This window comes from Filicampus tigris, chromosome 13, assembly GCF_054856515.1.
Source record: "Filicampus tigris isolate MCC_2025a chromosome 13, RoL_Ftig_1.0, whole genome shotgun sequence".
NCBI lineage: Eukaryota > Metazoa > Chordata > Actinopteri > Syngnathiformes > Syngnathidae > Filicampus > Filicampus tigris.
The window spans coordinates 8,521,958-8,549,072 of record NC_141229.1 but is presented as its reverse complement, the minus strand read 5'-3'; the positions used below and the strand labels follow the sequence as shown (position 1 = coordinate 8,549,072).

General features: G+C 40.2%; 3 protein-coding genes across 3 annotated transcripts in view; 2 read left to right on the top strand and 1 right to left on the bottom strand.

Annotated features, from left to right (window-relative positions):
* dio3a (iodothyronine deiodinase 3a) overlaps nucleotides 1–8,664 on the top strand; it is a 39,853-nt gene extending 31,189 nt beyond the window's left edge. The window contains exon 2 of the mRNA XM_086048912.1: nucleotides 6,978–8,664. Within this exon, the coding sequence (XP_085905038.1) occupies nucleotides 7,166–7,954 (789 nt within the window). The 5' untranslated portion in view covers nucleotides 6,978–7,165 and the 3' untranslated portion in view covers nucleotides 7,955–8,664. The remainder of the gene's footprint in view (nucleotides 1–6,977) is intronic.
* The window catches only part of begain (brain-enriched guanylate kinase-associated), a 133,800-nt gene that overhangs the window by 33,415 nt on the left and 73,270 nt on the right, over nucleotides 1–27,115 (top strand). The window contains exons 4-5 of the mRNA XM_086048901.1: nucleotides 15,766–15,855; nucleotides 24,404–24,521. The gene's annotated coding sequence lies outside the window, so the exon portion shown is untranslated. The remainder of the gene's footprint in view (nucleotides 1–15,765; nucleotides 15,856–24,403; nucleotides 24,522–27,115) is intronic.
* Nucleotides 16,361–25,908, bottom strand: dlk1 (delta like non-canonical Notch ligand 1). Its single transcript, XM_086048910.1, has 6 exons — nucleotides 25,778–25,908; nucleotides 25,410–25,487; nucleotides 25,241–25,298; nucleotides 24,886–25,016; nucleotides 24,375–24,516; nucleotides 16,361–20,169 (listed from the first exon to the last, which is right to left on the bottom strand). Exons 2-6 carry the CDS (start codon nucleotides 25,483–25,485, stop codon nucleotides 19,377–19,379), a joined length of 1,200 nt encoding a protein of 399 aa, XP_085905036.1. The 5' UTR covers nucleotides 25,486–25,487; nucleotides 25,778–25,908; the 3' UTR covers nucleotides 16,361–19,376.

Here is a 27,115-nt window from a genome sequence, read left to right as displayed (position 1 = left end):
TTGTGCTGTTGCTTGTTTGATTTTTGTATGCTTCAACATCCTGCTTTTGTTCCATTGTGGTTGTCTTGATAGTTATGACTCTTAGCCGCAAATTCTTGTGAACAAAGGATATTTTTGAAATTGAATTGCCGAAGACAGCTGTTATAGGCTCCAGAATGCCCACGACCTTCAAGGGGATAAGCGGATAATGGATGGATAGATGTATCCCATCCCATTCTATCGCACCCCGTATATCAAGAATCATCTTTCATGAGATGCATACCGGCTATAAATTGGTATAAATCAATTGTCATTGCTCATGCTTTGTTCTTTCTTTGAAATTTAATAATTAGGAAATTTTGGGCTTTGGAGAGCTTTTGTTACATATTAATAAACATGACAAAAGCTACAGCTGTATAATATGGAATGGAATGGAATGTTAAATGGTAATCCCACTGAATCAAACTAAATCAAATCGTTCAATTTAAATTTTTTGGTGTGTGTGGGCGGGGGTGTGTATGTGTATATGTATATGTTTATGTATATGTGTATATATATATATATATATATATATATATATATACTGTGTGTATATATATATATATATATATATATACTGTGTGTATATATATATATACATATATATATATACTGTGTGTGTATATATATATATATATATATATATATACATATATATATATATACTGTGTGTGTATATATATATATATATATATATATATATATATATATATATATATATATATATATATATATATATATATATATATATATATATATATATATATATATATATTGTTACTGTATGGTGCCCCAGGATGCATGTCGTCTGTTGTGCTTTTTTGTGGTGATGATTCCCAAAGAGTAGTGAGTTTGTGGGTGACTGAAACGAAGGTTCTCTACAAGACCACATGCCCATGGTCCTCAACTATCTGGGCATATTCATAGAAAGATTGAAATGTTATCCATTGTTGATAAGAAACAGACAGCATAATAGAGAAGGGTTTTCACAATTTTCAAATGTTATCATTGAGGATTCTCACCTTAATACATAGAATATCTATTAACCCAGGTTGAGGCGCACACACCAAAAATGCACACAAATAATATAAAATGAACAAACAAATGCCGAAATCCAACATATCATCCAATGCGCCCTCGTGAGGTGTAAAATGAAAATTAAAATCAGGTAGAATATTTCTTTTTTTTTTCCCCCAGAAATATTATACATTGTACCAATTCAGTCTAATCTCTACTTGAAATACATATGTATTTGTCATATAAACTACAAAATTTGACTTAAATATAACAATCCAACATATCATCCAATGCGCCCTCGTGAGGTGTAAAATGAAAATTAAAATCAGGTAGGATATTTCTTTTTTTTTTTCCCCCAGAAATATTATACATTGTACCAATTCAATCTAATCTCTACTTGAAATATATATGTATTTGTCATATAAACTACAAAATTTGACTTAAATATAGCAATCCAACATATCATCCAATGCGCCCTCGTGAGGTGTAAAATGAAAATTAAAATCAGGTAGGATATTTCTTTTTTTTTTCCCCGGAAATATTATACATTGTACCAATTCAGTCTAATCTCTACTTGAAATATATATGTATTTGTCATATAAACTACAAAATTTGACTTAAATATAACAATTTAAACTACAAAAAACAAGAAACATGTACACCATTATGTCTTCTACATGACATATGTGTGTCTATTATTGTTTATTTTATCTCTTTGTTCATTGTTTAGTTAACTTTAAAACACAGATGTGATCATCAATTTTACATTGATGTCATTGTGTCTTTTCGGGAAAACGGTTTTGTTTTTTTGATGGGTTAATATGCCCTTGATGATGCTAACTGCAGCTAGCTTCTAGACACAACTGTACCTATGTCAGATATGAAATCAAGCATAAGCCATAACTTGCTTCCTTTTTTAAAATGATTGGGCATCCCCATCATGCTGCCATGAAAGGCAGGTTTGCATTGTATTGAGTATATTTGGTGAAATGCGCCGTATCTCTCGGACTCTGTTGCCAACACGAATTAGCCCTTACAGTGTCAGGCTTACACTACTTTACCCACAACGCTTCTGTTTACATCACCCGGATTACCACCACTGCGCATGTGCGAAAACAGCCCCCGGGAGAAGAGCGAGACGCGGCAGTCTCGAAAGAAAAACAATGTGCCAATTAAATAAATATATAACCAAACGACACGTTGACGATTAAAATTAATTGTTGACAAATTTGATCGTCGACGTCGTCGTGATTAGTCGACTAATCATGCCAGCCCTAGTTAGTAATAGATGGAACTCTGGCAGAGGTCCTGTCTGCGGGCTAATTTTGCTTCTGTTGCCCTATGGAGGCAACAGAGTCTTCAAGAGTCTGAGGTCTTCTGCAGACATCATTGTAATGCAGTTCTGAGTGACCAGTTTGCCTTAAAGCAAGTCCTTGGGAATGGAAATGTCTACGGTGCGTGTCATGCTGTTGGAGTCATGTCCTAGGTGTGAGTCTGGATGACTCTCCCTTCCTGTTCCTGAGCATTGATTTAATTAGGAAAAGAAAATCTATGACTAAACTTGCATCAAATAATGTGCTCCATCCATCCATTATCCTAACCGCTTATCCTCACTAAGGTCGCGGGCGTGCTGGAGCCTATCCCAGCTGTCTTCGGGCAGTAGGCGGGGTACACCCTGAACTGGTTGCCAGACAATCGCAGGGCACACAGAGGCAAACAAACATTCACATTCACAGTCACACCTAGGGGCAATTTTGAGTGTTCAATTAACCTACCATGCATGTTTTTGGAATGTGGGAAGAAACCGGATTACCCGGAGGAAACCCACACAGGAACGAGCAGGACATGCTAACTCCACACGGGAAGGCCGGGGCTGGATACGAACAAATGACGTTTGCCTAATAATGTGCTCTTTTTGGAGTAATTTCCTTTATGCAACTCTGTCTGACTTTCTGTTTCTTCTGGCCCTACGTTCCTATTCGTGTGCAGTAGAGCTTGGACTCGCACACAAATTGATGTTCGCTATTCGTTTACCATTTTAAACAATGAACCCTGAATCAATGGGTCCCTGCTAATTGTATTTTTGCTCAAAAGCACGCCATCGTCCCAAAAATGAAAAATCTAATTTGATCATAATGGTAAATGGAGTGTACTTAGGGGTGGGCGATATGGCAAAAATATCAAATCACGATTTTAAAAAAATCAAATCACGATCATGATTTTATCATGATTCTTTTTCACATCGTTTTTTTAAGATTAATTTGGACTCTCTAAAATCGACACCGTGGATGTGGAGTTCCTTTTCAGGACCAACTCTGCTTCGTGGTGACTTTCCCCTTTAGCTCCCCGCTATACAAACAAACGGGGAGGCGGGGAGTGTCACGTACGGTGCAAAGTGCGTGCTGTGATTGGTTGGTCGGGTATACGCGTCAGCGGCTTTGCACCGCCTTAGAGCTAAACTGTTTAGAATCTGCCATGTAGATGATCAAACGATCTTTCGGCTTTGTGAGATCGTGAACACGTTAAACCGCTTAACGATCTAATACCGTCATATCGCCCACCCCTAAGTGCACTTATATACCACTTTATTTACACGATTTGTTGTCCAAATCACTTTACCAAGCCTCATATTGACTTTTTTGAAAACCTATCGGAGTGTACACCGAGGTGCCAACGCAACTACGGGAAGGTTTTCCTACTCAGTATAAAATAACTTACTTTCACCTCCAGGATCCCTCGCCGTACACTGGCGAAAGTCAGAACGCTGGGTGTTTTTTTTTTCTTTTTGGCTTTTGGTTAAGTTTTCAATCAATAGATGGATCTTTTTTTTTTTTGTCATGTCCACTCATGTACATGAAATTTGACCTCTGCATTCGAACCATCTCAGCAAGCACACACTTGGACCAGGGCCTGCTTAAGCCTGGGGAACAGTTCAGGGTTTTGGTGTCTTGCTCAAGGACACTGCAGCTGTCCTGGGGTGGTTGGTCCCCACAGTGGCAGGTGATCTTAACCACATGGCCACAGCTGCCCCACATCCATGTTCTGTCTGTAGTACTAGCTAGCTAGCTAAGCTTACCTGGGATGGTTCATCTTAAATGTCCCAAGTTTTCAAACTTCGCGGTAGGATGGCATCAGAGGCCAACAGCGAAGTAAACGACAAAGACTAGATGGGGTTTATTTAATGATTGCTTCACAGTTTCATTTAATTGTCATTAGCCAGCTAAACATTCTCATATACTGTACGTACAAACACTTTCGGGTGTCACTCTTGAAGAGCACTCTTCACACGATGCCGTGCACCCCCCACATACGTATTACATCACATATGTTGCCATTTCAATATTCCCATGACACTGGCACACTTGAATCTGAAAATTCAGATTCGGCATCCGTTTTTAATGGCCAATTCGCATCGCTGTTAGAGTCACCACCGATTCGTGCACAGCCCTAATGTGCAGTGATTTAATTCACTAAACTCTCTTTCTCTTTGTTGGGCTTCCTGTTCCTGCAGACTCTCTGTTCCTGTTCCTCAGCAGTAAAACTAGACAGAAATAGTTTAACTGGAAAATGACAGTCCTTCAATAAACATCTCGTTTCATTGTTTAATCATATAGTGTTTTTATTGGAGTAATTTCCTGAGTGTTAGTGTGTCAGACTTCCTGTTCCTGCAAGGCATCCTCAGACCTTAGTTTGTCATTCAAACATTTTTGAATGGGACACAAACTGCAAGACCAAGAATAGGAATCCAAGCAATTCTCCTCATCTACGTTCTTGCGTGTGTAAGATAGTTGAAATTCTTTTTCAATTGTGAAGTTTTATGACAAATCATTGAATAATTTTGTTGATTCATTTGGTGTTACGAGTCTCTTCGTATTTGGGGCTGATTATTAGTTTCAGCCTCTTAAACCAGTGGTCTTACTTATTTACCAGCCAATCAGTGTCTCGTCCGGATGATTAGTTTCAAAGCCATTCACGAGTGCGTATTCATTGCGTAACAGATAATTTAAAAAAAAAAAGAAAAAACGTAATTATTAACATAAGTTAATTCTGTTTTCATGCCTTTAGTGTGGCACCAAACAATATTTTTGATTAGTGTTGTGCTATTTACGAGCACATGTTTTCTTTTTCGTGTTTCTTTTGGTCATACAAATATCAAATAAGTCTTGATGTTGGCTTTAAGCTCTAAAACACGCACAACACCATCTGACTTTTTTAAAGAAAATGTTGTGCCTTTTTCCGTGCGTGTGTGTGTGTGTGTGGACTATTTCTTTGAAATGCTAATGTTCCTTTAGTTGACATTCACAAGAAACACACACGCTGAGGATATGAAAGAATTTAGAGTCCAAAATCATGCGTAGATGGGAAAGGGGTAAACGAAACAAAAAAAATCATGCTGCTTGAGATTTATTTCACATTTTTTTACCCATCAATAATCAATTGACATTAGCATATCGCCGAAATTTGAGCTCTTTTGAAGTTGTACGTTCTATAAAATAGTTAAAATTCTTCTGCATGACGTTGCACATAATTAACTTGTGTGTTTTACTTTTTGGGGGGGCTTTTTTGTGACATTCCAAAATGAAGGAGCAACCTCAGCATTGCAAGGCAGTTTTATTTATATAACACATTTCATACACATGCCTACTCAATGTGCTTCACATAAGCAAAGACACAACAGCTACAGGCATTTACAAACACAACAGTTAACACCATTCAAAAACAAAGCAGAGAAAACAAAAGTAGCTAACAAAAAACAAAACATTTAAACACATTAACAGAAAACTTTAAGGACTTGTTAAGAGAAGTCGAACGCGAGATGAATCTTAATAGGAGTTTATGAAAAGTCAGCAGACATTCAAAGAAACAGGACTCAAGTGTCCTCATAGTTAATTGGACTCTTTTTATTGTTTTGGTAGCTCCTCGGTTTAGGACGGTCCCGGCGTATGAGGTTTTCGAGGTGTGATGCAATGAACTAGTTTGCAGAGGTGGGCATTCCGTCTGACTGCCGAACCGGTCCGTCTGCCCGTCGCTGACGTCTGACAGTTTTACAGAGAAGTTTTTGCAAGTTAAGTTTTACATTTCCTTTTTTATTTTTTTGGAAAGAGTAGGGTTAGGAGGTTGTGAAATGGTATTTTGCGGGCCCGCACTCCAATTCAGAAGGTGGCAGTAATGCACCAAAACGTGTTTGTCAACCGCTCAAAGACAGGAGCAGATGAAGAATATGCAGACAAAAAACACAGTGCTGTACCTGAATATTAGAATTTTGAGTGAGTTGATTTTTGTGAAAAACTGCACAAAATGAGCTCTTGCACTTAATATTAGTTTGTTATTCAGCAGTTTTGTGCTGTCCTTGAATGGTACTTTGTATGAAGGAGTGCCCTTTACACTACATGGAAAAACTACTCACAGTACAGTATGTGGTTATTTTTGATTGTTCAAACCCTTTGTTGTTGAAGTCTAGAACCTGCATTGAACATGAATTCATGAAATATATTAAGATACTGTGATGCACATTGGTTCAATCAAAAAACAGATCATGCATGTCTTTCCGTGCATATTTAGAATGGCATTTTTGACATGCATCTGGTTCGGAAATGCATGGTCATATGTGATGCCCCAGTAGCGCTGATGAAAAATTGTGCCCCTCTCCATGATTTAAGTTGCCCATGTCTGCTATAGATGTGCATGCCCTCGTCCCTTCAAATATTGTCAAGGCGGCTTAATGAGGCAAAATTGCACGTATTGTCTCTGCAGGGAGGGATCAATGATGTTCAACTGACTTTACCCGACTTAACCCATCGTTTGGTTTGCAGCAGCCAGCGAGTAACAATGCTCTCGCCTTTGAGGTTGTTGTCACACATGATGCACGACTGGAGCATGTTTTTTTTGGGGGACTTTTCACTTTGAGGGGTCTCATCATTTGCCTGCATGTTGTCTGGCAGCGGCTCAAAGCAGCGGAGTTGACAGAAGGTAATCCAGGCCATGAGGCCTCGGCCCCGCTGTGCAGGAGGCGGGGTGTGCATCATTGAGACCTGTGGCTGCTATAAAAAGAGGGGAAGTTGCAAGTCACCCAACTTGAAGCCGGCCGGCACACATTTTTAGGGGGGTTTAGCGGGGGGTTGGGCGCACGATGAACACCATGAAGGCCGTCAAGAACGCGCTGGTGTGCCTGGTGCTTCTGCCCCGCTTCCTGCTGGCCGCGCTCATGTTCTGGCTCCTCGACTTTCTGTGCATCCGGAGGAGGTTTTTCCTCCGGATGAAGGAGCGGGAGGAGAGCGACGCCATGGACCCTCCTCTGTGCATCTCCGACTCCAACCGCTTCTTCACGCTGGACTCCCTCAAGGCGGTGTGGCACGGACACAAGCTGGACCTCCTCAAGGCGGCGCACCTCGGGCGCGGCGCGCCCAACACGGAGGTGGTGCGGCTGGAGGACGAGCGCTGCGGGCGCATCCTGGACTTCGCCCGCGAGAGGAGACCGCTCATCCTCAACTTCGGCAGCTGCACTTGACCCCCCTTCATGGCGCGTCTCAAGGCGTTCCAGGGGCTGGTGCTGGACCACGCCGATATCGCCGACTCGGTGCTGGTGTACATCGAGGAAGCGCACCCCTCGGACGGCTGGGTCAGCACCGACGCGCCATATCAGATCCCCAAGCATCGCTGCCTGGAGGACCGGCTCCACGCGGCGCAGCTCATGCGCTCCGAGGCGCCAGGGTGTCCGGTGGTGGTCGACGGCATGGAGAACCCCTGCATCGCCGCCTACGGCGCTTACTTCGACAGACTGTACATCCTGCAGGAGGGCAAGATCGTTTACCAGGGGGGCAGGGGACCCGAGGGCTACCGGATCTCTGAGCTCAGAGACTGGCTGCAGCGGTACCGGGAGAGGCTGGTGCGAGGCAGCAGTCTGGTCATTCACGTGTAGACGCATGTAGAGCTGCTAGAAAACAACTGAAATGCTGCACATTTTGGGGTAGAAAACTTCTCTTGAATCCTACTATAGTATTTTGTTTGTGTATGAGCCTCCCACCACGCCGTTTTTGGAATATACCTGCAAAAAAAAGGTTAGTTTGCGTTTAACTTGCGATGTGGACAAGTGCGCGTCACTGCATGCGCTCCTCGGTATTGTTGTGAAGTTCGGTTCTGAAACGGCGTACGTCCGGAGAACCGGTACTGATGTATGAGATCCTGAGGAGCTTCGTTTGCTGTTCTCTTGTCCATATCACCTTTTGTACATATAGACTGTGTGTATGTGCGTGTGTGTGCTTTTATGCGTATATTTTTTCATACAATAAAATGTCTTCATCTACCTCTACACACTGTTGCTCATTCTTGTTTTTAATAGCTGTTTTCTTGTTCTTGCTGACAAGCTGCTGTTTCTAATCACACGCCACTTTGCACTTATAAAACAATGTTCTGTTTGGATTTTTAAGTTGTTTTTTTTCGTATAAGAAAACAAAAGGACGAATCCTCAATTTCCTGTACAATAAAACAAAACAGGCCTCTGCATGCATTCCTGCAGAAATGCTTTTTTTTTTTTAATCTGGTGCACTTATTGAAGCTGTTTGTTGGGGTACAGACATTGTGGAAGATTTTTTTATGATAACAGTATTTTTGGAGGGTGTTGAAGCACACTTGTGTATATGTGCCAAATGTAGCAAATATGTCAGCAATCTAGGTGAGAGACCACTACAACTGATCAGTGTCATGCTGAAAATACTCAAATTTATTGATAACTGCACATTTAGGTAATTGAAATATTCTGAAATAAATGTATTTTAAATAAAGATGTGTTTTAAGATTTTAAAGTATGTATTCTCAAATACATATTAAATTAGATGTTTTAAATAAGTGACTACTGCTGTTATTAATAAGTATTTTACATGTATAAGTATACTGAAATAAATATATGCATTTTGCAAATAATGACTTGTTTTGAAATGGTTTCAAAATAAACATTTAATAAGTATTCTCAAAGGTTTTTAAATAGTGTGCATGCATGAGAAGAGCTCCATTGTTTTTCAAAGTGATTTAAAAAATAATTATTTAAAAAAATAAATCAGTATTCTGAAATATACATTATCTCATACTTTTATTTTGAATAAATACATATTCTGTTTTATATGAATATTCAAAAACAATACTTGGTAAAGAAATAAATATATTGCTTTCCTTTTATTAAATAGACACATATTTTGAAGGGATGATTTTTCAACATGAGATGTGTTCCTAATATTTTGGCCCTCTGTAAATAAGTTAAATAAGCTGCCCAGAATACAAGAAACAGCATGAGACAGCGGACTTCTATACCCCTGCAAACCACAATTATAAACACATGAATGAATACCTCAAAACTGAGCATTGTTATCTTTGTAAACGCTTCTCTCCTGTACTGTGCAGGAGTACATAATGACAATCCCTGCAAGTGTGTATCTGCAGCGAAGAAGCCGCATTCACCACCGCCACCTCCTCCTAAGCCTTTGTACCACTTACAACCAAATCAGGATAATCACACATGATCCTATTATTGTGAGTCATATATCGACACAAATGTATTGGAGACTTAGTGCACAGATTACCCCCTAACCCTCCCCACCCCTTCCACCAGCAGCACCTCTTCGATCAGCATCAAGTAGATGAAATGTTAATTAGCCTGCTGCACATGGCGTTCCGACTTGTGTTTCACAAACACTCTGAAGTTGGTTGAGGTTTGACATGTATGAGGCCCCTGAGGTTTGTTAACTTCCGCTTTGGCGTTGTAACCCCTTCACATGTCAGCATCTATGGGAGAGAAGGCTTCATGTAGACAAACTGTGATGGTCAAAAAAAACTTGGAGTTTTAGGCAGTAAATCCAAGAATCAACCCCAAAACAATCCCGTCTTTTGCATCACCTACAAACCCATAAGGAGACCCCAGCCAGATAAACGAATACATAAACCAAAATATAGTCCAAGTCATTTAGTGCAAATCGCCGTCAAGTATAAGATAAGATGACAAAAAGTGTCCGACTTCATGAAAACCACATCAGCTTTGTGCCGGTTTATGCAATCAGCGGGGTGTGCTGTGACAAGAACAAGGCAGATGAAAATGGATGGCTTTCATTGCAAAGCAGAGGTGGCAAAGGTACTCAACTGTACTCAAGTAGAAGTACAGATATTTATGTAAAGAAGGACTGTGGTAAAACTACGGATTTAACTTGCGTACTTTGGTAAAATAATATTAATAAAAAACCATCCACTCTGAAATGAACTTAAGTACAACAATTTTAAGGCATTTTTTCACTGTCAGTCGTACATTACCGGTTTTGATAATTTGGCACAAAGAAGAAACAGCACAAAATACGCACAAACACCAAAGAGTTTCCTTCTTTTACTGAGAAGAAAGGAAAAACACTAACAAGCCTATTTGGACAAAGTAAGGAGTAAAATGTATGGATATATCTATTTTCAAATGTAGGAATATAAATAAGACAAGTATTGCTGTCCTATAAATGACAAAATCGTGCACAAATTGTGATTTGAGTTTAGAATTTATGTAGTTTAGAGTAGAGGTTAGTATTTGTTTGTTTGTTTGTTTGTTTGTTTGTTTGAACGACTGTATTGTTTCCTGTGCCAGTTTCGACAGTTGTAGTGTGCACCCTGTCACAACCTCAGGAATTTAAATAATAATCGTGTTGATGCAAAGGATGACATCAGATGATGGACGGAACTGTAAAATTTGTTGAGTCTGAGATTATAGAATTGCTTTCATCATGAACCAAATGGTGAAAAGAGAACATTAATTTGTTTAACAAATTTGAGGGGGAAAAACCCACAATTGTGATCGCTGTATTTCTTCATTCAAAACACAATGTGGCATGTGTCATTTTCAGCAATTAGCGGTGTGTACTCTGATGACAATGAAAAAGTATAGATCAAGTTGTTTTGCGTAATCTGATAGCTAACCAACCAACTAAATAGCTAAATACCTGTAACTACTGGCTACTTAATTTTCCAACCACTACATTATCAATGGTAGAGTAAATTGAAATCAATAAAAAACAACAACAACAAAGTAAGAACTAGCTGCCCAACTTGTTGACATCATAACCAGAAAAAAACAGAAAACTATATGCCTAATTAGATTGCTAACTTGCTATGTATTCATTAACTGCTGCCTAACTTGCTAACTAACTTATTAACAACTAAAAGATTAACATTGCATCTCACCTTTGTGCTTTCATTCAAAATCTACGAACTAACTAACTAACTAACCTTTTTGATATAAATGAAAATTATATCAAAAAGATTGAATCTCACCTTTGTGCTTTCATGTAAATTAAAACATACCACAATCATGTTAACTAACTAACTAACTAACTAACTAACTAACTAACTAACTAACTAACTAACACTTTTTTGCTGACTTGCTAAATCGCAACCATCAACTAAATGGATAAGAACATTGTTTGCTAAATTACTAGTTACTAGACAACTAAACCGTTTGCTAACTTACCTAGCTCCTGTAATTCCTAGGTAGACTACAGTACTAACATTTTGTTCATACATTTACTCACTTATTTAGCCTTCTTCTTTGTTTTTTCTTACTTACTTACGTACTAGCTGCCGAAGGAACTAACTTACTTTTTTTCCCTCACAAGTTAACAAAACTCACAAGCTATCAAAGATGTTCAACTATTACTGCAACTCTAACTTAATAACTACTAGGGCTGTGGCAAAATATTGTTTTGCGATGTATCATGATACTTTTTATCCTGATTCTAAGTATCGATACGTTGATGAAATATTGATACTCGCAATACCTTATGTTATGTTTTGCATGTTCCATAACGTACTTTTGGAACATTTGAGGTCCTTAAAGTTGAATGGAGTTTTATTTATTGCACTCCTGTGTATCAGGAACAGTTACTGGAACAGTTTATGCACTTTTCAATCATGACACTTGAATAAATGTCAAATGGCACTTAAGTTAAAATTTTGGAAACACATGCCTGAGTTTTTTTAATATATATATTTTTTAAGTATCGCAATACGTATCGGATCGCAACCCAAGTATCAAGTAATCCCAAGCAATACGTATCAGATTGGGGCAAAAGTGTATCGGGCCAGCCCTACTGCCTACCAAACTTGCTTAATGGACAGTGGACACAAACATTTTGCTGACTAGAATGCTAAATTAATGACTTTATTTTGTAGTAAAATTACTTACGAGAACTAACTACCGGTAACATTTTGTTAATTTGCTAATCACCTACTTAACTTGCCAAGAAATTAACAAAGTAACCTGTTTTTTTTTTTTCGTTTGTTTTGTTTTTTGTTTTTGTTTTTGCAAGTAAACGTCCTCTCTACTTAACGTGTTAAATAACTAACTAACTAACCAAAACATGGATGACTGTGTTTGTGTTTAGGTTTAATCTTTGTTAACAAAGTAAATGTTTCAATTTTGTGTTAATGCTGTCTGAGTGTGAGTAAAGTGTCCTGACTTCACTGCTCATCTGGAAGTCATTTGAGGTGCTGGGAACAGACAGCTGAGTGTGGGGTGCCAACCTAAGACGAAGAATACAGTAACTGGATCTAATGTGTGCACCCCTCAAAGGAAAGCGCTCTGGATTCTTTCCATGTGCACGTTGGGCCCACGCATGTTGCGCCTCATCCGTCACGCCAAAGGGTCAGGGGTTAACGTGTGCTGCTCTGTTTTTCTTTTATAACTCTGCAAAAAGCTGAGCCATTTGAAGGAGAGGGCCCCTCTCTACCCTCCAGAGGTCAGAAGTAGACACATGAAAATGTATGGCGGGGACCCTGGGCCCCTGCAAACACAAAGCTCTCTGTGTACATGTTAACAGTTAAACACATTCCTAATGCTCCTCACTTACAGTACGTGGAAAAGAGTCTCAATGAGCAAAGCAAAGCGTAGGGATTCTTTGTCACTGAAATGCGCGAGTGCAATGAATGGGGCTATCACTGCCAAAAGTCTCTCAAATATCCACACATGTCCTTTTTGCACCTGTTTCTTCTTTGTTTATTATTATAATGCAGCTACAGTGGCCAGGATTTGTTTTTTTTTATATGACCTATAGCAGACCTGTAAAAAGAGGGGAAGTAGCAAATGTCCAGAACACTGGGTTAAAGCATGCAAGTTTTAATTTGTGAGGTAAAATACTTATTTCTTGGTTGTCTTTTTCAGTGAGGACTGGTAATCTGTTAAAAATGCATTTAATTCCATTTTATATTAGTTAAATTGCTGGTATGATGACTGCTTGGCACATCGACCTCATCATTACGAAGTCGTGGGTTCAAATCTATATTCTGGCACTTCTGTGTCTTCTCCCAGATCCTGCATGGATGTTTGGTTTCCTCCCGCATTCCAAAAATGTGCATGCTAGGTACATTGAAGACTCTGAGGTGTGAATGAGTGAAAATATGTGAAATTATGAAAACTTGACATCTTTATTTGAGACAATTAAAAAAAAAAAAAGTTTGTTCCAACAATCAAATATAGTATGGTTTAAAAGAAGTAAAAAAGGAAAAACAATTTCAGGTTGAACTAAAAGGATTATTTGCATTAGGTCAGAAGCGTTTTTTTTTTTTAAATTGTATTTATGTATTTATCTTTTAAAGGGCCACTTGAAATAATTGGTTTGCTTCACCACAAGACATTAATTCACATGAAGTTAGAAATTTCAGGTTGCACTTATGAATTGTTTGCGTCAGTCAAAGACAAAATATTAGGAGTTACTGATAACGCCCCCCAAAAATGTTGAAGTTCATCCAACATAAACCACTGAACAGACCACTAGAAAAAGAAACTGGCATCGAGGGACCTCATTTTGTATGCACTGACTGTACATAGGGCTCTGGCTATGAATGGATGACATCTTGTGGCTGTAGTGGAGATTACACCATGACGTTTTTGACCTTCATTCATTGAAAGATTACTTTCAATGCAACGGTATCCCTTAACGTGACATTTTCTCCCACTATACTGAACTAACACTTAAATGCGAACATAAATATTCCATTTTTTCCCCCGATTTTTTTTCTATCACGTCTGCTGTGACAGTTTGTCCACCAGAGGGGGACAGAGACTGCAATATGACTTTACTATTTTCTCTCAACGTTTTCAGCCACGCATGGAGGGGGGTACTGAATTATTATTAAATAATGTGTCACTGTAATGCGCATCAGCTGTCTTGGATTTGGTGTGACATCATCTAGATGCTCAGCTGAATGTGATTTGTAGACATAATCTTGTCTAAAAGCTTGAAAAGCTCCAAGATAAAGTGACAAGATAAGGGAACAAGGTGATAATATGTGGAGTAAAAGCCTGAGGTCAAGATTTAAATCACATCAAGCGCTGATGCACACTTTTTTCTGCTTAAATGCATTTTATTAAAGACAACTGTCAGATTCCACTTACCAGAGGACTATAGTCCTCACCAGCTCTCCATTTAACGGGTTTGAACTTTCCCTTTTTCCCCCGCCCGCAGTAACGCGGCCTCACGGGGGGACAGAAGCTCTCTTAAAATGGCGTCGAGGTAGACACGTCTAGTTACTAAGTACTACTAACTGCCGTAGTATTACGAGGTCAACCCGCCTCCCGTCGCCCACACGCTCTTGATGAGTGACCATTGCTGTATATTATAACCGCCTTGTGATTGTTCTCTCATTGTGAAAAATGTATTCAATTCATTGTACCCAACATGATTCAATTACTTCACCCTTGTGCTTATCCCCTGCTCAATTAATGCTGTACTATCGTTTAAACAATGTTGCATTGAGTCTGTCTCTCTGCCGGAATTGTGGTCCTGTGTTGAAGTATTGGCGACCTCTAGTGACTAAATTTGGAACCGAAATTTTTAGAAGTGAGGTTAATTCCCTGTGCAAGCCAATGTTGCTACTAGAAATGAGTCAATTTAACCCAATCACCAAATGATCCATCACCTCACCTGACATGGCGCCTACTGGTACATTTCATATCTCCCAACAATTCAACACAACCTACAACCAGTAGAAACATTGCTGGACAAAAAAAACCAAAAAAAAAAACACAACAGCAAATATATATTTTGGGATGATAAAAACCTCACCATTCCAGTAAAAGCAGAGTATTGATTGGACCGCACAGTATTAAAGTTAAATGTGTTTTACTCATTTTACTCAATATAAATGTTGTAATATTTAAAACGTGTGACTTTCAAAGGTTAAGTCATTTTAAATGAAAAAAAACCCCAACTGTTTGGTTATTAGAAACAATTAATTTGGAGGCTATTATACCAGCTTTTTATGATTTTATTACATGTCAATTCGACATGTGTTTTCTTTCTATTGTATATGCATGTTGTCCGAATTTAATCTGTTATGTATTTGCCCCTTATTCTTTCTTTGCACATGCCATCCCCATTTAATTGAAATGCTTTTACTTTATTTGCAGATTGCACACTTAAGTGTTGATTGCTTATGCACATTACTCACTAATATTGTTCTTTATTTGATTCAGTTGAATTCCTAAGACAGTATGACTTCAATAAATTATGAGTGGGAGCTGTTCTTAGGAAAATATAAGACTCTGCCTGGGTATACAACCACAAACAAATCCATTTGTCACCAGCTAATAAATCGAAATATTTTCCATGCACTGCACACGTGTGATTCTATCACAAAATGACACACAGCATCAGCACATTTCCAAGTCATAAATCTGTTTTTTGTGTTTTTTTTTTTCTCCCCTTGCATCAGGAGGAGAGGGTGGCTGCCTGGAGAAGGACAGTTTGCAGCTTTAATCCAAACTTCATTTTGGAGCTCAGCAGAGATGGCGAAAGTCAAGCAGTAAGTAAAGTTGTACGGAAAAATCAGATGAGGTCCAGACTCAACAATAACCGATGGGAAGGATCAAGAGTAGACTGATATTGCAATTTTCATTCACAATCGAAGTCCACAATCTGGTGGGTAAAAAAAACAACCCAAAAACAGCAGGGAAACTGCAATCAGTCAGTGGTATTTGACACCTCCAGGCACACTGAGCAATCATTATATTTGACATGAAAATGGTTCTTTGACTCTCTAAAGTCAATTTAAAGGAGGAACACACGACGTGCTGATACCACCTACAGCATAGCACAGCATAACATATGAGCCAATCACATTCGTGTGCACTTCAGTGATCACTCGGAAAACATAAACTCTAATAATATTTAAAGGGCCACAGATAAACGTGTACATTTTTAATCGTTTTGACAGCCCTAATAATGAGCACTCGCTTCATTTGAAATTGTACCCAGGCACAACAGGAGTCACCAACCTTTTTGAAATGAAGCAAATTCTTGAGTCCTGATTAATGCAAAGGGCTACCAATTTAATACACACTTCTGAAATAACAGATTTTGTCAAATAATTATACATTATCAATACCAGTAATTAATGATTTTCTTCTATGTGAAACACTGATCATGTTAATCAGTTCTCACAATAATTAGCAACAATTCTTTAACAATATAAGAACCAGTTAAATAAACAATATGCACTTAATAGTTGCAAATCTCTTCAAGGGTTTACATTTTCACATGAGGACTTCTACAACATTCTCGCAAAATCACAATGTCGCATCATTGGTGATCCCTTATGTACAGTAACCAACCAGTCATAGAGCGTTTGCACACTCCAACAAGGGCCGGTAAAAGGTGAAAAAAGAAAAAGTGCTTCACAAAACAAACAATGTTAACCCCCCTGTTACATTGCATGTCAAATTGACCTTCTCTAAAGTAAATATTTTCAAAATTTTAAAGAATCACAATCTTCTTTAACTGGCCTTATTTTGTTATTTTCTTTGTCTTTTAATTACATATGTATGTATACATAGTCTGTTTTAAATAGACTTTACACCGATTTGATCGAGTGGATCGAAATTGGTCGATATTTAGCATTTTCTGCAAATTTGGTTATCAACTGTAATGTCATCATTTGCGCAATCAATGACGTCATTGATCAGATCCACAAAATAAGACATTACAGCAAACACATCCTTGTTCACTCCGGCCAAGGTCGTTCTGTGCTGCCAAAGTGTATATGTGATCCCAAAAGCTAATCTGTCTTTAGCCTTGTCGCATGTCGTGAAGCCTTTGCGCTGAAGGACGGAAGTTCCGCTTCCGCGCCCTCGACCATTCAATCACAAAGTAATACCATTCGTGTAGGGTTTTTTTCTTTTTTTTTTGATTGGTCAAAAGTCTGAAAACCATTTTATTTACTTAAAAAAAAAAGAACTAGATACAGAGTTATTTATTTAATTGTAGCGTTTTTTTAATTCAAAATAGCTTTTCATCACTCAACGTAAGTTACGTAAACTTACAGATGCAACCAGCAAGCAGGCGTGTTGTTTGAACAAACACGGAAATAGCTCCGTTGTTGACAGACGCACTAAACTTTTACCAAATGAGGATACGAGATATACTGCGGTCATACTAAACGTGAGCTGAGCTACTCCTGCGACACGATTACATAAAAAGTCAATACAGTTTGCGTAGATAGGGCGAATTGGTCAAGCTACAATGGAGCCAAATGGCTTTTAAAATGTGCTTACTTTTTCATATAAACGTCACATACACAGGTAAAAAGTGGACAAAAACTTAGGAAAAAAACAATCATTGCGGGCTGTGGGCACCGGGACTTGTACAACACAGCCAGCTTCCAATACGAGCCAAAAAGGAGCAAGCGTTGGCTCCTCGTCGTAGCTGGTAAGGAAGTGTGTGTACTTAAACAGCTACTAGTTTTAGCAAAAGCCTCGGCCACCTGAATGACTCGCGATCTCCATGCATATATTTTTTTCATTCAAAGAAGGAGCCGTTATAAACATGTAAACATTACATGTTATAGTTCATGTTTATCTGTGTGTTTTTGGGGAAGAATTTGGGGGGGGGGTTCCTTTTTTTTTTCCAATGCATTTTCACTATGGTGGGGGTTGGCTGTAGAGGTTGCCAAATTGTTTTTCTTCTTTTCTACTTATAATTATATCCATCCATCCACTACACCGCTTACCCTCATTAGGCGAGTGATCTGGAGCCTGTCCCAGCTGGCTGCAGGCAAGGGGTGCGGTGCACCCCGTAGTGGTCGCCTGCAAATGGCAGGACACCTATAGACAAACAACCGTTTACACTTATACCTAATGACAATTTATCGGCAATGAACCTTATACGGTCCGATAGTATCAGTCAAAAACTGAGCATTATTACCCCGGTACAAGAGGTCTCTGATTTTGATTTGTTTGTTTGTGCAAAACTATATAACCCTTTTCCACCCAACTGTGTGGAAGAGTAGCACACATGCCTAGCAAGAACTCAGGAGATTTTTGTGTAAATCTGGCCAAAACTCCTGATGTGGAAATTGGTTTTTGCTTCTGGTTGTTACAGTCCGCATGCACAGGGGCAAAGCAGATCCAGAGGAGAGAGCTGTAGTTGGAAAGCATGGGGTTTTTTTTTTTTCATACCGTTCTTAGATTGGACGTATTAGATTGCGCAAGTATACCAAATTTTTGCATTAATCAACATATTCCATATGGTCCTAAAATGTTTGCATATATTGAACTAGTGACATAAAGAACTGGCACACAACACCTTGCTATTTGGTATATAACATATTTCATAATGTCATACATTACAGCAGTGGTTCTCAAACTGGGGTTCCCAGGACAACCAGGGCTCCATGAGCTGTAACTTGGGGGTCCAGAAAATACTTATAAATAAATTATGGCACATCATTTAGCTTTAGCATTGCTTTGGGGCAATCAGAAGTTTCCAACATGTGGATAAATCACTTGCTTTTAATACGAAAACTTTGTCCAAAAAAAAGATTCCGCTCAGCAGGTCTGTTTCTTCGCGGGAGTTAAACATTTGCATTTTTGGTTGCTTTTTGGAAAAATTGTCACTAGAGTGATTGGAAAAGTGGCAAATATAGAAACCAAGTCGCTACGTGACTGTGATTTAATGCAATAGCTCCTTTCTGTTCACACCCGGTTGATAGTGGAAGCAGTGCATGTCAGCTGATCATGTGTAAATATTGCAGTTGATTCAATTGAACTTCGTTTTTTAACCATTTTCTTTTAAACAGGTCATGTAGGTTGAAATGTTCCAAATTGTAATGATTTCCGAGGCATTTAGGGGCGCACATTGTAATTATGTTTAATTGGGAGTCCTTATAAAAATGTCTACCCTGTAAAGGGTCCCTGGACCTAAAAAGTTTGAGAACCCCTGCATTAACGTACTTACAATCCAGTGCCATGTTTGTGCTCGACCGTACATTCAAATGTATATCGACAATGTCCCCTTCTGCTCTACATTCACTATAACGCCTTCCCGAGGTTAGATGGAGGTATAGTGCCTCCCGAAGCTGTTCAGTCTAATCTTCTCCGGCAGGATGATGTTCACCGAGTGTCCCGTATCCTCGTGGCTCGTTCCGTCCGCCTCCTTCAGCAGGTGTTCGCGCTGCTGCCGCACGAGCTTGCTATACTTGGCGTTGGCCAGCCACGCCTCACAGCGGCCAAACAGCACGATGCCCGCGGTGGCCAGGATGACCAGGCAAGTGAGCAGGGCCAGCATGCCGAAACACACCAGCTGACCGTGGCTGGAGAGCACGCCGGGGGAGTGGTGCACCGTCTCTTTGAGTGTGATCTTGAGCAGATCCCTCTCAGGTGGTTGGAGAAGCTTGTGGAAGGCGTGGGCAGGGAGCGAGTAGTGCTGCGGGGTCAGCGAAAACACCCTGTGGTCCACGGGCTTGGCGGCGGCCTGCTTGGGTTTGGCTTTCGGCCGGTGATGCGCGGAACACAGTCGTCCCGAAAACCATTTGGGGCAAACGCAGCGGAAGGTTCCGTCGGGGTGGTTGACACACGTGGCCCCGTTGGCGCAGGGTGCGGCGGCGCACGGAGAGAAGCCGGTGTCGTTGCAAGTGAAACCGACGAAGCCTGGCGGGCAGGAGCACGTGAAGGTCGTCCCGTGGTTTGTGCAGTTGCCGCCATTTAGACACGGGTTGGAATGACAGACGTCAGGAGTGAGCTCACAGAAGTTTCCAGAAAATCCAGGGGGGCATGAACAGGAAGCGTGTGCTTCCAAGGCATCGCCCTTTTCCGTACAAGTACCTCCATTCTGGCAAGGTGAGCTGAAGGGCAGAACAGAGAATATAATGCGCACAGGTTCATGAAGGCGCTCACTGACATTTCAGTGGTTCACTCGTCTGAATGCCATGCAGGTAGCGTGGGTTGAGTTTCCGCTTAGTGACGGTGTGAATGTGAATGGTCGTCTATACTGTATGTTGACTGACATCTTAAAAACAACCTAGAAAATTGATGGATTGGTTTACTCTGATGTGGTTTCATCCCTAGCCTTCATTTTTGTCCGTTATTTGAGGTCTCTCAGGGTAATGTCCTAGGCCCTTTTGTTTTCTTTGTTTATTTCCTTTAAGATGTAAGACTACCTTATACTGTATTTCACCTTTGTATTTTACGGTGGCTTCTTATTGGGGATTGGAAAGTTAATGATTTGTGAGGTTCCTCAGACCCCTTTCTCTCTTTTCATTTTCTTTACAATGAGACTTTGCAGTTGGAGTTATCATAGGCTTTCATGGATCATTGTCCTGTATCAAAGAATAGCCATTCATCCATTGCCCGGAACACCTCACCAGGGAGGCTTACGAGAGGCATCCTAACTAGATGCCCGAGCCACCTCATCTTGCTGCTTTCAATACGGAGAATCAGCAGCTGTACTCTGACTCAGAGAAGCTTAGTTAGCAGAGGCAAAATGTCCTTGTTACCACCATACCTGTTTTCATCAATCTTCTGAAGCTACTCAGGGTAGTGTTCTGGGACGCCTTATTCTTCCGTTTTTGGGGATTTCACTCACACAAATCTATACAGGTATGTAGTACTAGATTCACAGCAACTACCATCTACAAGTTTCTTGTGGGTTTCAGGTGAATAAATGTTCCGATAGATAACTTATATGGATGGCGGGACGGACGGACAGGTGGGTAGCTAGGTAGAAAGAATCTATTGAGTTTGAATCGAGCTAAAAATAACCCAGAGATAGCAGAGGCCAGAGGTTCTTGTCACCTCTCTATCTGTCTCGTTTCTCATCCGATCGTCTTCACACTTGCCTTGTGTCAAGTTGAGAGCCTTGTTAATTTTGTCACATAGGTTGGTTCACTTTATGAGCCTTTATGAGTCTGTCTACAGTAGTCTGCAAACAGTAATTTCACATCTTTTTGTTAAAACGTTGACTGAAACACCTTGCATCTTTTGCGCATTTCATACTGATGGATTAACTTCTCTCGAGCCATGATTTTTTTTTTTTTTTTTTACTTGGAATAACAAACCTTACTCTTTGGTCCTAGGCTGCTTTTATAAACAGAGGGCCAATTTATGAGGTCCCTCGGGGACCATGTGCTGGAATGATTTCAATTTCACAATGCAGCTCATTTAAGATAATAAGTTACCTCAATATCTGTGCAGAAAATTCACTGGTATTAGTTTAACAGTCACTAATCTACCTGGAGACAGGATACATTATCTGAATTAAAAGCACATGAAATTCCGTCTTCCCTACTCTGGAGGAATTATAGTGCGGCCACACTTGCGAGACATTTAATGTGGGAGCAGAATCAATGAGTCACGTCCCCTGAAGCGGATATGAGTGCACTGGGGGCATTGGTAAAAGCATTTGAGGATAATACTGCATCTTCCCTATATCTCCTATATGTGTTTGTGTTCATTGACTTTGGAATTTGCTGTTTTAATGAAGGAAAAAATGCTCTGGAATGCACGTAAAGGTCATATAATCTAATTTTTAGTGTAACAAGATCCAGTCCATACCGGCACTGTCATTTCACACAAATGAATGAAAGATGAAAGATATTAGATTTTTTTTCTTTGGTTCTTGCCTTGGTCTCGCGGGAAGGTTGCCAGATAGACTGGCATGTTGGCATGTTGAAGAGTGTGCAGACTTGCCATCTCAGACCACTCATGAGCATACTTAGACACTTTCCGAAATATACTCTCAGCAGGCTCAATAATTACAGTAGGTTTTATTATCATTATTAATATTCCAATAATGTCTTTAAACTCTTAAATACAGAGAAATTATAACTCTCTCCAAAATATGCCATTTTGTCACAAATTAAAACAGTTTTCTTTTCTCTTTTTTTTTTTTTTTTGCCCTTTCTGTGACAGCCTTAGTTCAAATTACCCCAAGGATCAATAATTACAATAATTACCCTTCAAGATGAAAGTCTCAACAACCATAACAATAACCCTCTCTAAACAGCCATATTCAAAGCAGCTGGAGGGGCTGCCCTGTCTAATAGTTATGAGCCACTGCTCCTCCCCTGCTGCAGTGTGTTGCCAAAATCATTTTCTAATGTGGGCAGCTCACAAAAACTGAATTGGTCATGTAATTTCACACTTGATGGGCAAGCTGGCACTCAAGACACACAACTATTTGTATACAAGCAATTCAAATGTCAACTTTCCATAAAATATTCCCTTTAAATCGACAGTTTCATGATGCTTAGTCCGTGAGGTCCATTTGTGTCTTAAACATGGAGTATGGTTGCCTTCAAGGGACAAATAACGTGCGAAACCAATCTGTTCTAAAATTCAATCTTCAATTCTCTATCTCTGTCATACCTGGTCGAATAGCATACAAAATCATCACAGGTAATGCTTAGGTATGGGATAATAGTCCTCTGAAGAAAGTTTAGTGGGTCAAATCAAGTTGGAGTTTAACGGGAACAACAATAGCCCTTGATCGGGAACCATATTTGGTTACAGAAATGAGCAAAGAATACAATAGTGTACTACTGTATGTAGGCTTCTAATCTGTTAGGGTGACAAATATTTAATTTGTCCATGTACGGTGCTAATCTTAAAGTGGGCCAAATTTTGAGTTCGACAAAAATCTCTGGGAAAAACGCTTGACTAGATCTAATTTCAGCCGGCATCACAGGATTAACCCTGACCTGTTACCGTGTTACCCCAGGAAAGCACCTTATTCAAAGTGGACGTACATTACACTAAGGGCCATCTTTTCATACCCAGCGCAAGTCTAGCGCAAAGTGCAGTCCAACTGTGCATGGGTGGAATTTTTTTCACTTTTGGTATTTTGATAGACTCACTTCAAGTTCCCCACTTACAGATGACCTGGCGACTGCATTCTACCCTAGCTCATACGTCCTACCCATAAGATGTGCCGCAGCCAGGAGGATGATTTTAAATATGTTTTAACAATGATAATAATAAAGCGTTAAATTAATGGATTTCTACAATGATTCAGAAAATTCGACGCATGCTGTTATCATGTTTATGATTGAAATATGATGGCATATAACAAACACATCCACAGAGATCAGAATCTGTCTGCCAGTATCTCGATCAAGTCCACCAAAATCGCGTTGCACCACCTGCGCCACAATTTAGACCTGCTTTAAAATGATCTAAACTATCTAATCTGAATCTTAATCTATTTTCTGATACCAAATCCTCAGATGTGCTGGGGGCGCGTAAAAGAAAATGCCCTTGGTCCGCTGGAATGCCCAGCATGGTGCAGCACGGTCTGCCAAATTCCCAAAGCAAAAATCAAGATGCGACAGTTGTTACATCCAAGCACAGGTGTGCTATGAAAATAGAGCCCCGCCTACAGTTTTATCAGTTTGTTATAGTTATAGTTTTGCTTTTTGCTAGGCCACATGGTTATGCCCATGAAGAGTGTGCCCAAGAAAGAACGACAAATGATTGACATCATCATCATCACAATTTCTGTCTCTGGTTGGTTGTTTTTGCACTGGCGCAGTGGTTTCTTATATAAATCAAATTAAAAGTAAATGAAAAGCAAAAAAATTGGGCCAGAGACGACACTCTTTTTTTTTTCACAGTCACTAGCGTGACAAAAAACCCAGAGATATTTACCAACTTTTTACAAACAAAGGACTTTAATTTGACTCTTCTGTGACTGCTGTAGACTGCTACGTTAGCAAGTGGCTAGCTGCCAGATGCTTGTCATGTTAATGTTTTGCGTTACGCCCAAAGTCAACTGCATTAGGCTCCAGCTTTCATGTGACCATAATGAGGACACGCATTATAGAACATTTAATGATCGTGGTTGAATTTATATTTTACATGTTGGACAGTAAAATAAGATGTGTGTGTTATGTTTTATAGCTCTTAATGGGATGGTTAAATTCTGGTGACAGTCAAGAATGTTGGAATGTTACTTTAAAAAATACAGAAATTAAATGTTTTGGGATGGCAACAGTTTGGGTTTTGGGTTTAGTTGGAGGTATCGATTCGGTGTCTATTATTGCTTAAAAATTACCCATCAATGACACAGATGTTCCTCCTCAGCTGACAGGTTGGTCCGGTGAAACCTTGGGGACAGACGCACAAGTATCCCCCCTCTCCGGTCTCTATGCAGGTGGCATTACCAGAACAAGGTCGTGACGAGCACAGGCGAATATCTGAGGTAACACACACAAAAAAAAACATTCTGTTTGTGCCTGTGATGTCTCTTTCTTTCTTTTCTTTCTTTCTTTCCTTCTCCCTTGCTCTCATGCTTGACAACATCTCTCCTTGTGTCCTTTATTTCCATTCCGCTACTGCAACATTCTCTGCTACAACTCCTAAATCATACACTGTATGACGAGGCATGTGTTCTCAAGTACCTCGTTTAACGATTAGCAACCTTCATCCGGCCTTTCCCCCCCCTATCTAAAAATAAATCCCAGTATTTTTCACACGTCCCTTGGGGCTCAGCGACTCACCCAAAGCCCCAGGCCGGTCTGTTACTGTGTGTGTGTGTGTGTGTGTGCTACTTAATGGGGGCTCACCTTGGTCACAGAGGCTGCCCACCCAGCCCGGTTGACACACACACTGCCACGCTGTCTCGCAGGAGCCGTGCAGGCAGCCCGGGAAGGGGATGCAGCGCTCGCAGTGGTCTCCCCGCCAGCCTGGTTTGCACCTGCGAAAAAAAGGGAACAATCTTGAACTATTAATACACCGCCCTCACTCCTCTTGTCCCCATAATGCCAGCGTGCTGAGATGAGGCTTTGATTATGGCAAGAAAATCCATTGTTTGTACAAAGGGCTGATTTGGCAGTTGATGAATCCGAAACAATAAAACAGCGCTCCACTGATGTATTAAAAATGCAGGATATGAGTTTTGCTTATCACAAGCATCACTACCTGCACTTTCCAGTCTTCTCACAAAATCCATTCTCTGCGTTGCAGCTGCATCCCCAACCTCATGAGAGGAAAAGAGAGACGCTTTTGTTTTATTCATGCTGTGGCAAAACACAATCAGAATCAAAAAGCTGCCGGAGTTGACAATGTGACGTATGACTAATCGAATTACCTCCGGCGACGCCTGTTACGGCTACAAACAAGAGCACGGCCGTGAGATGCATCGTGATGGTCATTCTGGAGCACATTCCTGCAAATAAGAAATAAAAATACCTGAGTAGTTCTCCAAAATGGAAAAATGCATCACTCTTGTTAAAAGTTGACAAATGAAGACATCCTAAAAGTTCATTGAACAGTGAAGGCGTGCTTTTTTTTCATCATATCATTTTGGATCGAAGTGGCGCACCTGCATGCGTCTGCATGCACAAAGCACGCGCGTGCGTGCATTGTAGACAAAGGGATAAGCCACTTCTTCCCTAAAGCTTCACTTCAGACATAAAAATCCAGACATAAGAATCACATATACACAAATGATCTTACCTATGTAGCACCGGCGTGCAGTCTCTGGGTGATGCGACTCATATTTGAGGGATGCGTCGGGGCTGGGAGAGCCAAGAGCCAGGGCGCGTAGATGGAAGTGATAACAGGGCTGCTCTAGATGGAGAGGTAGGGTGGGGGGGTGGTGGGGGGTTGGTGGGGGTGGGGGGAGGACCCACGGTTTGACGGGACTGCTGCAGCGAGCAGCATCCCGGTGCAACAAGCTCCTCCTACCTCATAAAAGGGAGAATGTGCGTAAAGGCAGCGTGAGCCATCCCCCCCCCCCCCCCCCCCCCATCAACCCTCCGCCACCTCTTCCTCAGGGCTGAGGGACATGTGCAATCAAGTGCCACCCCTGTGATGCCTGTGACTGCCAAGCCAAGGTAATGAGACTGCCTAGTGTTTATTTTAGATGAAAATAAATAAAAACACCATCAGGAGAACTACAACTTTATTGTATTTCTTATTTCCTGGTGTGCTGTATGATTCAAATGTATGAATTACACCTAGAAGGAAACATAATTTAAAATGTACTACTGACTTCAATTCTAGCAGTCTAGCAGAACACAGAAACATATTCCCCATCATGTCATTTGTTGCTCACTTGTTGCTAGGCAGACTTTATAGGGCTTTTTTTTTCTGCCCCATATGCCAATGACATAATAAGCACATGCAAGCCACACTAGGATTTGATTTAAATAGATAATTCGGGATTGAGGATACAGAGATTGAGCAGAACCATGAACTAAGACACTGGCATATTACTCCCAAAACAACGCAGGAACAGCAACAGAGAATGAGCAGGAACAGGAACGCAGACATTCTAAGGATATTACTCTGAAAAACACAAATGTATCCAGGAATAGGAACAGAGTTACCTAAAAAAAAAACATCAGACCCTCTTCAGGATATTTCTTTTAAAACAACACAGCCGCAGGGAGTTGGTTGGAACAGGAATTCAGGTACGCTAGAGATATTACTCTCAAAAACGACACAAACAGGAACAAGATAGTAGGACCAGGAACTCAGACACGCTCGGGATGTTACTTCTAAAACAATAAAAGAAGACTGGTAGAGGAACAGAAAAGAAGCAGGAAGATGTGCACAGACACTGTAAAGGATATTTCTTTCAAATTGTATTGTATAAAACAACAAAGGAACAAGCAGCTAGTGGTAACAGGAAATTTGAAATGCGGGGCATATTATACAAAAAACTATAGAGGAACATGAACTCAGACACTTTAAGGATATAATTTTTAAAACAACAAAGGAACACACGAATAGGAGCAGAGCGTAAGCATGTAAAAAACAACAACTAAATATTTCTTTAAAAACAATACA

Bases quoted from the DNA above. Each gene is read 5' to 3' on its own strand.
- dlk1 (XM_086048910.1), bottom strand. From the start codon at position 25,485: ATGTGCTCCAGAATGACCATCACGATGCATCTCACGGCCGTGCTCTTG. The intron at 25,299-25,409 runs GTAATTCGATTA...TCCTCTCATGAG, and splicing joins CGTAACAGGCGTCGCCGGAG to GTTGGGGATGCAGCTGCAAC. The intron at 25,017-25,240 runs GTAGTGATGCTT...TTTTTTTCGCAG, and splicing joins GAGAAGACTGGAAAGTGCAG to GTGCAAACCAGGCTGGCGGG.